The sequence below is a fragment of the Poecilia mexicana genome, unplaced genomic scaffold (assembly GCF_051168715.1).
Source record: "Poecilia mexicana isolate PSO_F unplaced genomic scaffold, ASM5116871v1 scaffold_3, whole genome shotgun sequence".
Lineage (NCBI taxonomy): Eukaryota > Metazoa > Chordata > Actinopteri > Cyprinodontiformes > Poeciliidae > Poecilia > Poecilia mexicana.
Genome location: NW_028263372.1, coordinates 24,152,148 through 24,168,101, shown reverse-complemented (window position 1 = coordinate 24,168,101; position 15,954 = coordinate 24,152,148). Strand labels below are relative to the sequence as shown.

At 35.9% G+C, this 15,954-nt stretch overlaps 1 protein-coding gene across 2 annotated transcripts in view; it reads left to right on the top strand.

Moving 5' to 3' along the window:
* csmd1b (CUB and Sushi multiple domains 1b) overlaps nt 1–15,954 on the top strand; it is a 436,793-nt gene that overhangs the window by 216,608 nt on the left and 204,231 nt on the right. For both annotated transcript variants that reach the window (XM_088004350.1, XM_088004351.1), the window contains 2 exons: nt 12,020–12,132; nt 13,745–13,822. In XM_088004350.1, the coding sequence (XP_087860476.1) occupies nt 12,020–12,132; nt 13,745–13,822 (191 nt within the window). The remainder of the gene's footprint in view (nt 1–12,019; nt 12,133–13,744; nt 13,823–15,954) is intronic.

The window sequence follows — 15,954 nt, the reverse complement described above, 5'->3', positions numbered from 1 at the left end:
AGATGAAATATAAAACTCAAACTATTAGTGATGTCTTCCAGAGCCTGTTGGCACGTATTGATACAATGTGTGGTTCACTTTTCTACGCAGGAGGAATTAGAAGTTGATAGACATTTCACTGAGAGATCTGGTCAGGCCATTTTAAAAATGACTGACACCTGACATGACCACTCTGACAGGTCTTTCCTGTTTATTTGGGGCTTCTTCTGATTGGTTGTCCCAAAAGCAATTTCCTGTTTCATGTTCCTGTCTGGAATCTGGCAGGGTTGGCGTGATGCCGTAGCTGTCACATACACATACCCACAAATATGTGAACGGACAAACACTCACGCATAACATAAAACCAAAGATGACCTGGCAGACTGGGTTCGGGGCTCTTACGTTATATCGCTCCAGGCTCAAGGCTTTATGTTGTGCCTTAAAGCCCACATTTAGCTCTTGAAGTTTTGTCCTTGTATTCTGATATTTGTTAGACACAAACGGGTAAACAAGAGATTTTAATGAGTTCAATAACTTCTGTCCTATTCTAATTATGTGTCTAGTTATGTGGCTCATTTCTTCATCGCAGTTCATGTTTATTCCCATTCAGCTAAACATAGATATATTTGTGTCAAAATCTGTTTTAGAGTTCTTCTGGCTTGACTTCCATGTTTAGCACAAATTTAGCTCAAGGTTGGCCCTGATGTCTCTTGACATTTTCTTTCTGACCCAAAATGCCTCAGGATTTACTGCAATTCAAATACTTTAATTCATTTAGAGTTTGGAGTTGGGACTTCACAGATTTTTAACAAATGTTCTAAAGGACTCAACTCATTTCTGAAACCATCATCCAAGGTTCCTTGAGGGCATCCTTGGACGATGGTTCCAGTACCTGGCAGTCAACATTGTTTCACTAAAAGGGCCATATGCAATGAGCAGATATACTTAAAATGTTTGTTAGAAACATAATAAAATACAGAGGCCTGACAGGACCTAAGATTTCCCAATAGGTCATTACCTTAAGCATGGTCATGCTTCACCAGCATGTGTTTTACGAGGTCAGTGGCAAAGTCATCCACATGATGGAAAGCTGACCCTGGCTCACCAAATCTGGCTTTTTCTTGTCCGTCTCTTCTGACACTTTTGATCGGGTCCGGCAGTCATACTTTGCCAATTTGGGCAGCAGTACCTCTTATAGGATAAGACAACAGAGGCCAGCTTTCGCTTCCCACGTACATCAATGTGCTTTTCCATGACAAGGTCAAGATCCAGCGATCCTGACCTTGTCATGGACGGCCAGTGACAAGTGAATCTGTCATCGCTTGTTTTCTTTCATTCAACCGCTCTTTGTTGGTCATGACTACTGCATACAAACAACATTCCTCAAGAGCGCCATTTGTTGAGATGCTAAAATTCAACTGCCTACCCGTCACAAATTGGCTCTTGAATTAAACATGAAGTGGCAAAAACAAAGCCAAATTTAAAGTACAATTTGTTTTTCCAAAAAGCAAAAATTGAAATACAAAAACAAAAAGACTGTAGCATACAGCATGTTTGTATGTTACATAATAATGCTTTTTTTTTTTTTTTTTTTTTACTTTTAAAATAGCACGGTTATATTTTCATTATTGCCTGGAATGTTTAATTGCATAGTGTAAGCTGTTTTCTGGTTGCTTCCTTGTCAACTTATCCAAATTGTATCATTAGAAGCACTGGACAGTAATCATGCAAGCTGATATAAGTTTCAATAAAAATTAAACTATGTCTGATGTTTTGAGCCTCAGGAACCCAGATCCTTTGTCTCTGTACAACAACTTCTACCTATCACCTTAGTTTCCATTCTTTTTTGTTAACCTTTCCAATATTTTGCCATACCCTAAGCTCCTGCAGCACTCCCCCTGGCTATACCTCGTCTTTGCTCTTCTCTTTCTTGTCTCCTTGTGCTCTTCCCTTTCATGATTTCAAGGCAGAGTATTACTGTTACTGTCAATTTCTTGTACTGAAAGAATCCTTTGTTTGCTCAAATACTCACTTGAATGACTGGCTTTGTTCCGTATTTTATCCCTCGTTTCTGTTCCATAATGATACCTGCATTAATTGGATTTTTTTTTTAAAACATGTTTCTTAGTTCTGACATTTCGTTAAATTGCTGCAAGGGATTATGATTTATATAGGCCAGACTTTCATAGAGACATATATTGTCTTTGATTTAAGGAAAGGTAAGGTAAGATAAGGTAATTTTATTTATATAGCACATTTTCAGGAACAAGGCAATTCAAAGTGCTTTACATGAATTAAAAACAGACAGGAAGAATCATAGAGTTCCCCCTTTCTGTTCACTAACTTATTCAGATTTTTGTTAAATCTGATCAAATATAGATAGGTTTCACAGAGCATACCCAGAGTTAATGGGATTTTTTCCCCCCCTCGTTTTGTTTCTCATAAGTTTTGTTGTAATATAATCGTATCTAGTTGTAAATTCCATTAATGAATTGCTTTAGAGGACCTTGCTACTTCACAATGTCAGGGTGTTGAAAGATTTTCAAGCACATGGGTTTTTGATATTCCCTCATCATTTGCCTTTGAATTCTGAATGCGGTTTTTGAAAACACGCCATGAACCACCTGCACTTCAGTTTCTCTCTTTTGACCATCTTGAAGCAAAGCTGCAAACTGAACAAGCTTTTTATTTAAGTAGAAGTAGAAGAAGCAGGAGTTTCTCCTCGAAGCCCTGATGTTTCTTCTTCTTTTTTTAAAATCTGCTCATGCAGGTTGTTTCGTCTTAATTACAGTCCAACCTTTTCTTTATTTACCTTAACATCATTCTTTGCCAGTGAGGAAGATCTCTTCTCTTCACTTTGGTAAGTGGTTTGTTCTGGTTTTGACTCTGACTAATTCAGCTGGTGAAACAGTAGTTGCTTTACTTCAGTAATTGTTGAGTTTTATATTAATAGAAAAACCAAACTGCATCTTTGCTTGTCAAGTTTTATATTTGTTTTTCATCCCTATTTTCTCAAAGTTCACACTGTATATATTTATGCAAAAATGTAACGGGAGGCTTTCAGACTTAACCATGGCTAAAAATTATATACATATAAAAGAGGCCGACTTATTTACACTTTATAAAACTAGAGAGCCATTTCCATCAAACAGTTATAGTTTTAAACTATAACTGTGGTTCTGTAACCTGTTATTGTGAAATAATGTTTGTGATCATAGTAAAAACTAATTTCCGTCTTTCTTTGTGTTCATCAGTGATTCTAGAAATATTGTAAATAACTCTTCAAATGAGCTTACAATGAAAAATGTTGGAATGTTGGCACTATCACTATTTATCTACAACCATCATATTTTTCCTGATGCGTAGATTTAACATATACCTCAGACATATTCCAGAAGACTCAGAGATCTGGGTCTAGCTACCCTGAAGTAGACCGCCAATTCAAAGATCACCAGAACATTTCTGGTCAATGTCTGTTCCTGGTCCAAGAGAAGCTTAAGGGAAAGCTAGAAGAATAAAGAAACTAAACTGAGCAATGCGATCACGCTCAGTAAATACTGACCCTCGGAGGACGTGTGCGATTGTAAGAATGCTAACCGTGTGAACAGAGCTCATATTTACATTGAATTTAAAGAGCTCAGAGACGGTCCGACAGCACATTTAGAGTAACCTTGTCCATCTGCTGGGACTTCCATGCCAGTTCCAGCCAAGCTTTGCCAAAGAGATGGGCTTAGACATTTTCACTCTGTGTCATGCATCTTGTCTGTTTTCCCATTTGCTCTCCCCTCTTGTTCTTCTGTTACATCTCATTTCACTGCTCCCTTTAGATCCTTAGCTTTCTCATCCTCTCCTGCTGTTTCCTTTTTTAGTTCTCCTCTTTTTATCTCCCCTCCTCCTTTGTGCTACCACCAGTCCTCTTTTACTCTTTTCTTCTTCTTGCAACACTTGTCCTGTTATTACATTTACATTTTAAATCATGTTTACTGCCTGTGTGTGTGTGCGTGTGCGTGGATGCGTGTGCGTGTGTGTGTGTGTGTGTGTGTGTGTGTGTTTCTTTGTAAATGCGTGGGCATATTACGAGATTAAAAGTAGCTTTGTAGCCCAGTTTTGCTTTGAACACTTGAAACAAACAGCTATCTGTTGTGGATAATGTCTTTTAACTTTTCTGACTTGCATCCAGTCATTTATTTTTATAGAGCTATGTTTTGTCATTTTATAGCTGTGAATATCCACAGGGACTAGCAATAAGTGTAACAATGAAACAAGACTGCGAAACGTACAGCCAGGAGCTGAAGCCAGTTGGGAGGTTATGGGCACAGAAACTGCACCCCGATGGTAGAAATGTATGTCTTTCTCTTTGTGCTCGTGTTTCAACAGACAGCTGACAGCCTTGCAATGGAGAGCTTTTGTGTTTGTACAGAAATGTGCATTTTATAACCTTTGTTCTGTTTGTTTCTTGACTGTTTGTTTCTCCGCTTCTACTCCTCTCTTGTGGTCTTGCATTTTCTCTGGCTTTAGTCTAACAATGACTTCCCTCATGAATTTGTGTTATGGTTTTCATTTGTGTTGGTGTTTTAGGCCGTTTCTGGTTTATAGATCTTGCCATATTCAGTTCATGTTGTCACTGTTATTAAATAGAAAGGTGTTGCCAGAGGAGTTAATTGATTTGTGTTTTTTTTATTCTTCTTCTGTTGTGTTCTTTGTGCTATTGTATTTAGTTGTCTTACATCAGTGTTATTTGTTTTTCCCTTTAATTTGTAGTTTCTTTGACTCTTAATTGTCCCTTGTGTTAATTACTCTCTCCTTCGGTTTTTCTTCTTGCATTCTGCTATAGCTGTTCCTCTTCGCCTCAAGATCATTTAGTTTCTTTCTCATTGTCCCTCCTTGCCTTGGTGTCTAAACCCATTTTTTTCATTTTATTTTAGAGTTTTCCGTTTGCTTCCCGCGGTCCATGACCTGCTCTCTCTACGTCTCTCTCTCCCTGCCCATCCTGATCCTGGTTCTTCTGGAGAGTTCGTCCCACTGAAAGTGGAGTTTTCATTCTCCGCTGTTGCCTCTTACTTTCTTAAGATTGAGAATAGCAACAAACTCAACATTTTATAGAGGTTCATAGTTTTTCCTTACACTTTTTTATCTGCTGAAATGTCTGGTGGAATATGATTTCCATTTTATCTTGAATGATTCTTTAAACAGAAGATAAGCTTGAGATAGACTAAAATGAGTGTCAGTGGATTTGGACTGGGCTTGCTTTATATTTCAAATTAAAATTAATTACTTTGAACTACATAAGCTTATAATTGTTTGAGTGATAATTCTGGTCCATTCTTTTTTAGATAATGTACTTGGAGTAGATTAGAGCAATGTTGAAACCTTGGCCTTTATGATCACTTAATGGATAGTTATGAAGGTTCAGATCATGTAGAGTCATGCCACAAACTTAGGAAACTCCATTAAATATCCATCTAAAAAAGAAACAATAAGACATTGATGTGTGAATTTTAAAAAATATATATTTTTTGTATAGAGGAAGCAATTTTATTGTACATGTTAACACCAAAAATTAACATGGTTTTAGTAATTAACACTAACAAGTATATCTGTCTACTAGCTGAATCACCATCTAACAGCTAGTATCACAGCTTTTGCTTTCAGTAACTTCAGTGAAACACGTCTGTCAGTCATCTACCAGCCTCTGACATGGATCTAAACACAGTTTCCTCAATTCTCACTTATAGCTATGAGGTATTTGATGGTATTTGATGGCTCTTGCATGTGCAGCCTATTCCAAGTTACTCTACATCATCTCAAAGGAATCAGGATCTGGGATTTGACTCCGCCCAGAACTTTCAATTACTTTTTTCTCAGCCAGTCCCAGGTAGATTTGCTGGTTGGTTTTGAATCATTGTCATGTTGCAAGGTTCGGTTTTGATTATTATTATTTTTTTCTTCCTGAGTGTCTCACATGTTGTCTTCACATTAAATCTGTAGTCTGGCCTTCATGTTTTTCATGGAGAGCAAAGATTTCCTCCTTGCATTCCTCCTGTGGACTTTAACTTGCTCAGTCTCTTTATCATTGCAGAGGCAGGTACCTTCATATCAACACTGGCAACAACCACAAACTTCTTTTAGCATCTTTCTTTATGAACTTACTTTGACAGCCAAACCCCGGCATGTCAGCATTTGTTTTGAACAGCCTTCCTTTTTTTTTTTTTTTTACATTGCAATAGTTGGTTTAAAATTTCTTTGAGACCTCATTAGATGCCGTATCACACTCATAATCAGGCTTCTTTTTGAAGGCCTCACACAGCTCTTTTGACCTCACCATGATGTTTATTCTCACTTCACAGTCAGGAGCACGCCACACTGAAGGTCAAAGGTGTAAACAGGACAGACAACTTTCTAAATGCTGAGTAATTATGTCATAATTATTTGCAGCTGATGTGTTGAGCCTTTTTTTTAAAGCCATTTAAAGATAAGAAATGTGGCTGTCCAACTGGATTTCCTTTTTTATTACATTTTCCACATCATTTTAAAAAAAGGATGTTTCTTTGGATTTTCTATTGCTACATTTGATATAACATTTAAAATATGTTAGGAGAGCACACAAGGCGAAAGCGATCCTAATTTATTCACATAATTGTCTGTATTCAGTTTGACATTTAACATTAATATTAATATGAATGCAATGCCAAACCATGAAATACTTTTCAGTTCTATTTTTTTGTCACCTAACAGTTCAAGTTCTTGCTGTTTTTTGTTTTTGTTTGTTTTCCCTCATCCATTCCTTACCTGTTTACCATCACTTGTCTCCTTCCAACTTCACTTTCCTTCTCATTTATCTCTGTTCGGGGCAGTCGGCATTAGCAGTGCTGTTCCTCATTTAGGCTTGCCTTTTCGTCTCCCCTTTTATCACTTTTGACCTCTGCTCACAGCTACTAAGTAACATCTCTACTCTCGATCATGTAAGTTACTCCCTTCCCCCATCACCTCCCCTCACGTGTGTTTCATCCGTCAGTCTGTTTTTCTCTGTCTGTACTTTTCAGGCCTTGTCTCTGATTTTGACAAGCTCTCCTTCTCTTGACAGATAGAAATGGCTGTAGATTTTTTTTTCAACCTTGTCCTTCATGTCTTTGCTCTCCTGTCCATCTTTGCTGCCACCCAAATCCTGCTCAGTAGTGTGTTTCATTTCCATTCAATGTGTCTCTCGTCTTTCTTTCCTTAATCAGTCTTTTTCTCTCTTCATCCCTCATCTGCTCTTTTTTTTTCTCTGTCAGTGTCATTCCTTTTTCCTTTTCCTGTCTAACTTCTTGTCTTTTTCTACCTCCACTGTCAAATGTTTGGGAGCTAGCCTAGATAATGGAAATCAAGGACCAAATGCAGGAGTTTTTGTTTTTCCCTATAAGTCGCTTCCCCATCTTGCTGATCTTTTCACATAATGACTTTATCTATTTCATTTAGCAAAGCTACATCATCCATCAACATGTCATAATCAATTCTCGTCATTTTCTCCTTGCCCTTTCCACAACTCCATTTTTCTCTACAGTAGAATTTAAATTACTCCCTCATTAGTTTGGATGCCCAACGTAGTAATTATGAGAAAGATATCACATAATCAGGATCAAAAAGTAACAAGTGCAGCAGGACATAACTGGCTTGAGCAATAAATATGCTGTACATATATCAGTATCAGTTTTCCTAAAATCATGAAGGCAAAAATAATATTAAATTTAATGTGCATGTTGAAACAGTTTGAGGAAAACATTTTTGAGAGTATTTTTTCCTCTACTGTTTTATACAGTCGATTTGTAAAGAGAACAGCACATTAAGTTGTATATGAAGAAAATGTAGACACACGTAGTGACAACATATAGATTGCACATGTTCAATTATTTTGTGATGTGTCTGAACAGTGAGGAGTGCAAAGCTGTTTTACTCACAACAAAGAAAGGACATGGAAGCCTCCTTGTTTCTTTATGACAAACGGATTGGACCATGTCTGGGAACTCAACGTGTCAGAAGGAAAAACAAAGGCCATTTTCAAGGTCTTTTTTGAACTAAATAAGTGCACTTACGGGTAAACTAGCCTATGAAAGAAATCTATGGGCTTCTTGTGACACATAAAAGTGTCACTTCTTAAATGTGCAAGGATTTTGTTTATGCAGTTTAGCAAAGAACAAGGATATGCAGTACCTTGCAAAAATGGTTGTACTTGAATTATTTTCCATTTTATGACTTTAAAACAACCAGTTTTCAATGTGTGATTTAAAGTGATTTTTCAACATGAGGTGCTTAAAATACAAATAAAGTAAAAAAGTATAGACATTAAACATTTTTCACAAATAGGATTTGTGGCCGTAGTTATCGCTTCATTCAACTGACATTTGCTACAGCTTTGCTGGAAAAGACATACCCATGAAAAAATATGTCTCTAAATGTATTTTTTACATTTAGAGACCGTAAAAAATATACTCTATTACAAAATAACTCATTCAGATTATATGGAGAGCAGATGTGGACTTCAAGACTTTCCAGATTATGATGTTTGTATTGGACTTTGAATGAGATATTCGGCCCTATCAGGTCTCTTTGTTTTTCTTTATCTTCTCAGAACTGATGTATTTCAACACACATGGTTGTAAAGACTGCTGGTGGATCAATTTGTTGTTTATTTCAAATGTGTGCCTAAATGTTTTCACAGTGGCAACCTGCTAACTGTGTTTTAGATATGCTCATGGTTCATCTTTTCTCCCTTTTACCGCCTCTCCTATTTTGCTCCTTAAGTTTTCCTCATTTGTGGCTTTCCCTCCTTACTCTTTTTTCCCGTCCACTCGTTATACTTGCAGCACATTAAAGCGTAACTGTAGTTGCTTTTGTTACTTTAGGGCGGTCGGTAGAACTTTTTCTTTTTTTCCCCTCTTACATCATGTCTCCTCTTCCCTTAGTGCACCATTTTCCCCTCTTCTTTTATTTTTGTTACTATTGCTAAGGTTGCCTTTAGTAACAAAATGTGCTGATGTAATACATGCGCATACTGAAGGCTACACGCTTATCATTTTTTTTGTTCTTATGTTGCTATAAAACTGATTTTGTTGAAAGGGACCATTTTTTGATCTACTTATTTCCCTCCTTTTATCTCATTTACAGAACTTTTGAATTAGCTCTTTTCCCTTGGTAATACATAAGAATAATAACAAAATTGTAAAGGGGATAACTGTACAATTCTATGATTTATCTGATAAATATCATGTGCATGAAGCACTTTTAAAAACACACATTTTGGTATTGTGTCAAAAATCTTTGAAAGGATCATAGATGGCCCTTTGAACATATAAGATTGAGTGTAAAGTTATAAAGTCTGGTCAAAGTTGCATTCTGTTTTTAAAAACTATCAGGCAAACTAAAAAGTCATGTAAGCAGATTATCAGTTTTGATTCTCACAAAAAATACAAACAAAAACATGGATATGCCAGGTTTTAACCCAATAATGATAATGTGGAAGCAATTTTAATTACCAATCTGTGTATTTAGACTTTTAGTGAATTAAATTCAATATTGTTTTGAAATTTAGATCAAGCACATCAATTATATCACATTAATCTCTTAAAGAAGCGTCAGGGCAAGCTTCTAGTATTATTGGTAATTTAAGATGTTAGTTTTTAAATTCCTTCTAGTTTATTTCGTCTTTTACAAATTGTGGCCATGATTCACTTCCTTTCAGGCTGCTTGTTATTGTTCTCTTTCTCACAGTGATTGGCAGGAGCATGTCAAAAAGACCATTAAGTAGACCATAGCAAATCTAATTATATGTCCTCTGCAACCTCTCCTATTGATTGTGTTGATGCCGGCGTCTTCTGTCTTCCATCTGCTCCAACTTCCTGTAGATATGCTTCATGTGGAACAGTTTGAGCTGCTCTGCTACGAAGAAAAATAGCTGCTGGTTATTTAGGTCTTCTTCCAAAGTTAAATAAGTAAATATTTCAATACTTATGAAATAAAGTGTAGGCAGACATTTTATTAGAATCCAACTCAACTCCCTCTCCTGATATAGCCGTGACATTGCTGTGGAACAGAAAAGGGAAATACACGTGTTACTACTTGATGAAAATGTATACACTTTTGTCAAAGTTGCTCGATCTTTCAGTGGATATTTATTAATGGAATCACAGACAAATGTGACATGTGAAATAGAGTTTACTCTCATGAAAAGAAGAGTGTCACATTTGCCAGAATCTGAAACTAAGGAAAACACTTTTTTTTGGTCAGTGGTTCCCGTTGTTATAGGTTAATTTTTTATAGCATTGCAGCCATAAAACACTTTGTGGTTTCCATACATAAATTGACCAGAAACTCTAAAAATAAACTGTTCCAGATTTTGTGTTTTCTCTCAAAAATATTTCATAAATAATACAGAGAGCCACTGAAAAGTGTGACTACACACAAAAAAACACATTCTTCATTTTTCTCCTTTCTTGTTGTCTTTAATTTTTTTTGTTTTGAATTTCATATTCTCCAAAGGAAACAACTGGATATTGCAATGGCATGAAAGCACACTTCAACAAATAATTGTAACTTCTTTGAACAAATATTTCAAATGCTGGATTAACCTGGTTGCTGAATTTTTCACACCTTTTGCTCAAGCACTTTTCATTCGGTTCTTTTTTTGGCAGGATTCTATGTCCATACCACATCTTGACTTGGCCGTATTTATCCATTCGCCTTTCCAAATATCGTTGAAGCTCTTGTAAATAGCCGACCCCACAGTTTCCCATCAGATTTTTTCCAGAGCCAGGCTCAGTCGTTACAAAACGTTGATCTTCTTTTGATAAAGCCCTTTTTTTGTTGAACTGGATGCATGCTTGAAATCACTGTGGTGCTGAAAAATGAAATCCTTCCTCATCTTCAGCTTTCTGTCAGATAACCACAAGTGTTGGGTAAAAACTGATTGGTATTTCGAGCTGTTCATGATTGCATTTAAGTCAAAACGTCCAAAGAAATCAAGAGATTGTCAACACATATGGAGTACAACCATTACTTTGTTCTTTGGCTTCTTGGCAGCCTCCCTGAGCACATAAATAATGTAAAGGAGCAAATGTCAGTATAAGCCTGGAGGAAAGCCAATTAGACGTTTTTCAGGTTATTCAGAATCACTCTGGATGATGTACCCGGGAAGATTAAACTAAATTAAAATGTGAATAAAACAAAGTAAAGATGTGAATAACTGTGCTACCAGGCTGTTGCTGCTTGGTATTTTTTTTATTTTTTATTTTTCTTTAGTTTTGAAGTTTGAATGTGGACAAAATATTTCTAAATGAAAGAAGAAAATGATTAACGTTGATTTATCAGGTTTCAGTTTTTCCACATCCCATAAACTTGAAATACCTAACAGGGGTGTGCTCTCCTTTGATACACTGATGGATGTGCTGACAGCAAAGGACTATCATGTGACAGAATTCCCCTTTTCTGCTCTGCATCCTGATTACTGTGTCTCCTGCTGTTTGTGAAGCATATAAATTGAGAACATTTTTCACAGCAGTAGTCGATACTTCTTAGATCTATAATGGTGCAATCTGTAATTACATGGCAGTTTTTTCCTCCAACCATTTTCTGGCACTCTGTGTGCTTTCCTTTGTACCAAGAGTTGAAATATTTGAAGATGGTCTTTCATTCGAAACTTAAGACCTCTTAGCTTCCACCCCTACCTTCAAGGAGGGTTTATTCTTCTGTCTAAGCTTTTGCATCATATTCACCATTATAGAAAACGGTCGAACCACAACAATGACATATTTTCTATACATTGGAGAATATAAGGGCTGTGCTTTTGTGTCCAAGAGGTGGATTCTGTGGAAAAGCGTAAGTCTTGTTTTTAAGGGTTTATTTTTGCTTTTTCTCATCTTGTTCTGTATTCTGAAAAATTACAGTCTTTCACAAAATTCAGTTTAATTCCAGATATTAATTAAATGAATTTTAACTTTGCGTCTGTTGACCACAAGGGATTTTGCTTTGTTTTTAATTCCAAATTATTATATTTGTATTCTTCCAGGCTGACAGGTACAACTCTTCCCTCACCAGTGATATCGAATAAAAACTGGCTTCGGATACATTTCACCTCAGACAGCAATCACAGAAGAAAAGGATTTAGTGCTCAGTATCAAGGTATGTTACATTTTTTCCATTTTTATGATGTCGGTTTTCGAACTTCTTGGTGTGCAAGGAGAGGGGTACAAAAATGTAATCTTTAAAAAAAACAAAACATTTTAAGCAGTTAGATTTAGTTAAGTATTAAGAACTACAAATAATTACTTAGAAAATGTACAGTATATGATTTTAAAGTAATTCTACTATGTGCTTAATCCAAGTGCCAGTAGCAAGTCTTAAACTTCAGCAGCAGAAGATTTACCAACTTGTTGCATCACATCCTTCACACATGTGGCTGGTTTTCTTTCAGATATGCTGCAGTAACCTTTTTGTTACCATGAAAATGCAAGTGTCTATTTTTAAGGTTGGTTTAAATAAACATGAATATATTTTTAATTCCACACTGTTAAAAACTTCTCTTCCAACATTATTTGACTATAGCATATTCGAAGTATATATAAAGGAATATCTTTTACAGCTGCAGAATGTAATTTTATTTAAAAAAAAAAAGTTTTTTTTTAACATATTTGTTAAAACAGACAGCTCCTTGGTTTAGATAATAGGCTTGGTTTTTTCTCCCCTTAAGAATAAACACCTTAATTAAAAACTGTATTTTGTTTTTACTAATATTTAAATTTGTTTGATGTTCTGAAACACTGAAGTGTGACAAAAATGCAAAAAAAAAAAAAAAAAAAAGAGAACAAAACAATACAGAATGGGGCTATCTGTTGTGCTTTTGACGTTATTGCATGCTAACTTCAACATGTTAAAATGATGATAAATCGTGGCATATTACAGTTAAATTAATTACTCTGTGTTGAGAGCATTAGATGAAGGCTGGATGTCCTAAACCACAGGACTTGCCAAACTTTTTATTGTTATATAATGTTATAGTTTGGCATTAGCACTACCATTAGCATTCGAAAGTTCATGTTCCTGGTCAGGTTTAATTGGTTACACCTATCACATGCAACCAGATGAACCAAATGCTGTCTGTCTTTCAGGCTAACTGATGTCCTTTCTAGGCTTGTTTCCTTTACTCTTTCTCTCTTTTTCTTAGCTATCGGTCTGTTGCTCTTGCCATCTGTGCTTTTCTTTATGTGTGTGTGTGTGTGTGTGTGTGTGTGTGTGTGTGTGTGTGCGTGTGTGCGTGTGTGTGTGCGTGTAGAAAACAGAGAGTGAGAGAGAGAGAGAGAGAGAGAGAGGGAGAGAGAGAGGAAGAGAGAGTGAGACGTGTTTTCATGCCAAGCCTGTCTCTCAGTGGAGTTTAGTTTGGTTGTAACACAGATTTTTTCCGTTATCCTCTGCAGTGGTGCCACTTAAGATAAAATAGATGGAATAAATTTTAATGACGCTCCTTTCCCACTTTTTCTCCTGACTTTTCCTGGTTTTTTTAATTGATTTTCATATTTTCCTTTTATGCTTTTCACATTTTACCACCACAGTATAAACTGTATGCTAGAAATGACATTGATCATAAGACGGGATTATTACACATTGGTGAAATGCAGCAAATGGCACCCTGGGGGTAAAGAAAAGTGGTGTAGGAAAAAGACGTACAGCAATTAAAGTTTAATGGAGTATGATTTATAATTAACCGTATAACCCCCTTTTCTTCTTGTCTCTGCAGTGAAGAAAGCCATAGAGTTGAAGTCCAGAGGGGTAAAGATGATGCCCAGCAAAGACTCCAGTCACAAAAATGCTGTCTGTAAGTACTCTATTACCGCCAATATTATTATGTGTGGTATTAGATAATCTTATAAATTACTCAATTTGAAACAGACCTGGCAACATGCACACACACACGCACACTGTGCAGAAAAGAACACAAGGTGCATTTATCTTTCATGTGGCAGAGCCTGAGATTTCATCTATTTTTCAGAGAAGTTGACCTTCTTTGAGATAAGAATTAGGAGCCATTTTATATTTTTTATTATTTGTGCTAGAGCAAGAAGTATTACGTTTTTCTCAATCAGAAAAGAAACCGAGCCGTTAAAATTGCTGCTTTTCAGTCGCTCCATGCCAGCTACCAAAAACCAGACAGGGAAGTTTTCATGTAGCCTTTGCACAAAAAACGATAAGACGGTAATGCTAGAGTTTCGCTTTAAGTAGACAAATACTGATAAAAGTATTCACTTAGTGCAAAACCAAAATGTCTGTTTTGTTCACTCATATTTTACATAAAATTGATTCAGTGGATAAACTGAGAGGCATGCATAACAGAAGTCACAGCTTAATATTATTTGCGTTAATGCTTCAAATGTCTAGGTAAGCGCCTCAAAATTCAGACAGTTTGATGCAAACAAACATATAATAATCACACACTGATTTATTAAAAACTAAATACCCCATTTTAGCTGTTTACACAACATTTATATTTTGAAAAATTCTCTTCTATTTGCTTGCCTTAGACACATTTTTTAGCAACCTGAATAAATTAATTTTATTGCTATTCATTTTCACCTGCTTATTGTTTGTTTTCATGTCTATAACTTAAAATTTTTAAGCCATTTTCAAGCTTCTGGATGAAGAACAATACACAAATACAATACATAAAACACAGTATGCCATTATTTATATGCTTTATTATCTGATTTCATGGTGTTTCACTAGGGAATATTCATATTACATGAAATGTCAATACACCCATGAGATCTATGAGTTGTATTGCACCCATTGGTCCAGATTTTACTGCATATGTCTTCTCTAAAGCAATTTAAGTCTTACTCCACCTGTCCAATAACGATTGTACTTTCTTCATTATGTGGATCTGAAAAAAAAAATAGGATAATGTCAGTTAACTGAGCAACCTGGGGAATCATTAAGCTTTAATTTAACTTTGTGCAATAATAATAATAAAAAAAATATATATATGTGGCTTTGAGAATGGATCCCAAAGCTAAAAAGGCTCACATATTGGTATGGTGAGATTACCAGAGCATATATCCATGCAAAGTTAATAAGGCCTACAGTCAGGTCAACTTCTGATTTTGAACTGGTCTTTGAACATCACTTTTTGTGCGGCGCGTCTCTCCCAGTGGCAATATAATGACTCTACAGTGGAAACTTTACTGTCTTTGTGCAATACATAATCATTATAAAGAAACACAAGATGACGGTAATGAGTTTTATCTATCTAGAGAAGCGAGTGCTTATAAATCATAATCTAAAAGAATGTCTACAACAGCCTCTTACTTATATTAAAGCACAGTTTGATATGAGCACAAAGAGAGCTATGTGTTTAAAAAGGGCCTTATATGAAAAAAAAATCCTTCAAAAGTTTAATTGGTGGAGTCCCAAGCTGCACTAAAACACAATGTAATGTAGCAACATTAAAATAAAAGACTGAACAGTAAGATAAAATAACATATTTAATTTACGTAAAAGCAACTTCTTTTGTTCGTACCTTCCTTAACAGGAATGTTATCTCATTGTGTGGATGTTTCATAATTAGAGAGGCTGAAAGATTATGATTAAGGATTTTTACTCTCCAGACAATGACCTAGAGCTATAATGAATCATCACTGCGAGAGTGTGATTTATAATGAGAGTCTTCTTCTGGGTACTCAGGCAACATGGTGCCGCTCTACAGTCCACTTAAATGAATGACCACTTCAAATTAAAAATTACAAGATCAAACAACATCCCAGGTAGAGCTTTGTGAGAAAAAAGCCTTGCGAGGTAAGTTCTCTTTGGCATTAGAATATTATAGTGATCCTGTGTGTTAAATACACACGACACATGTGGTAAATACATGGCTGCGTACTTCATGTCTAAGGTAGATTGACCTTTTGAGCAACGAGAAGGTGAAGAAGAGGCAGCAAGACAAAGTCAGCAGAG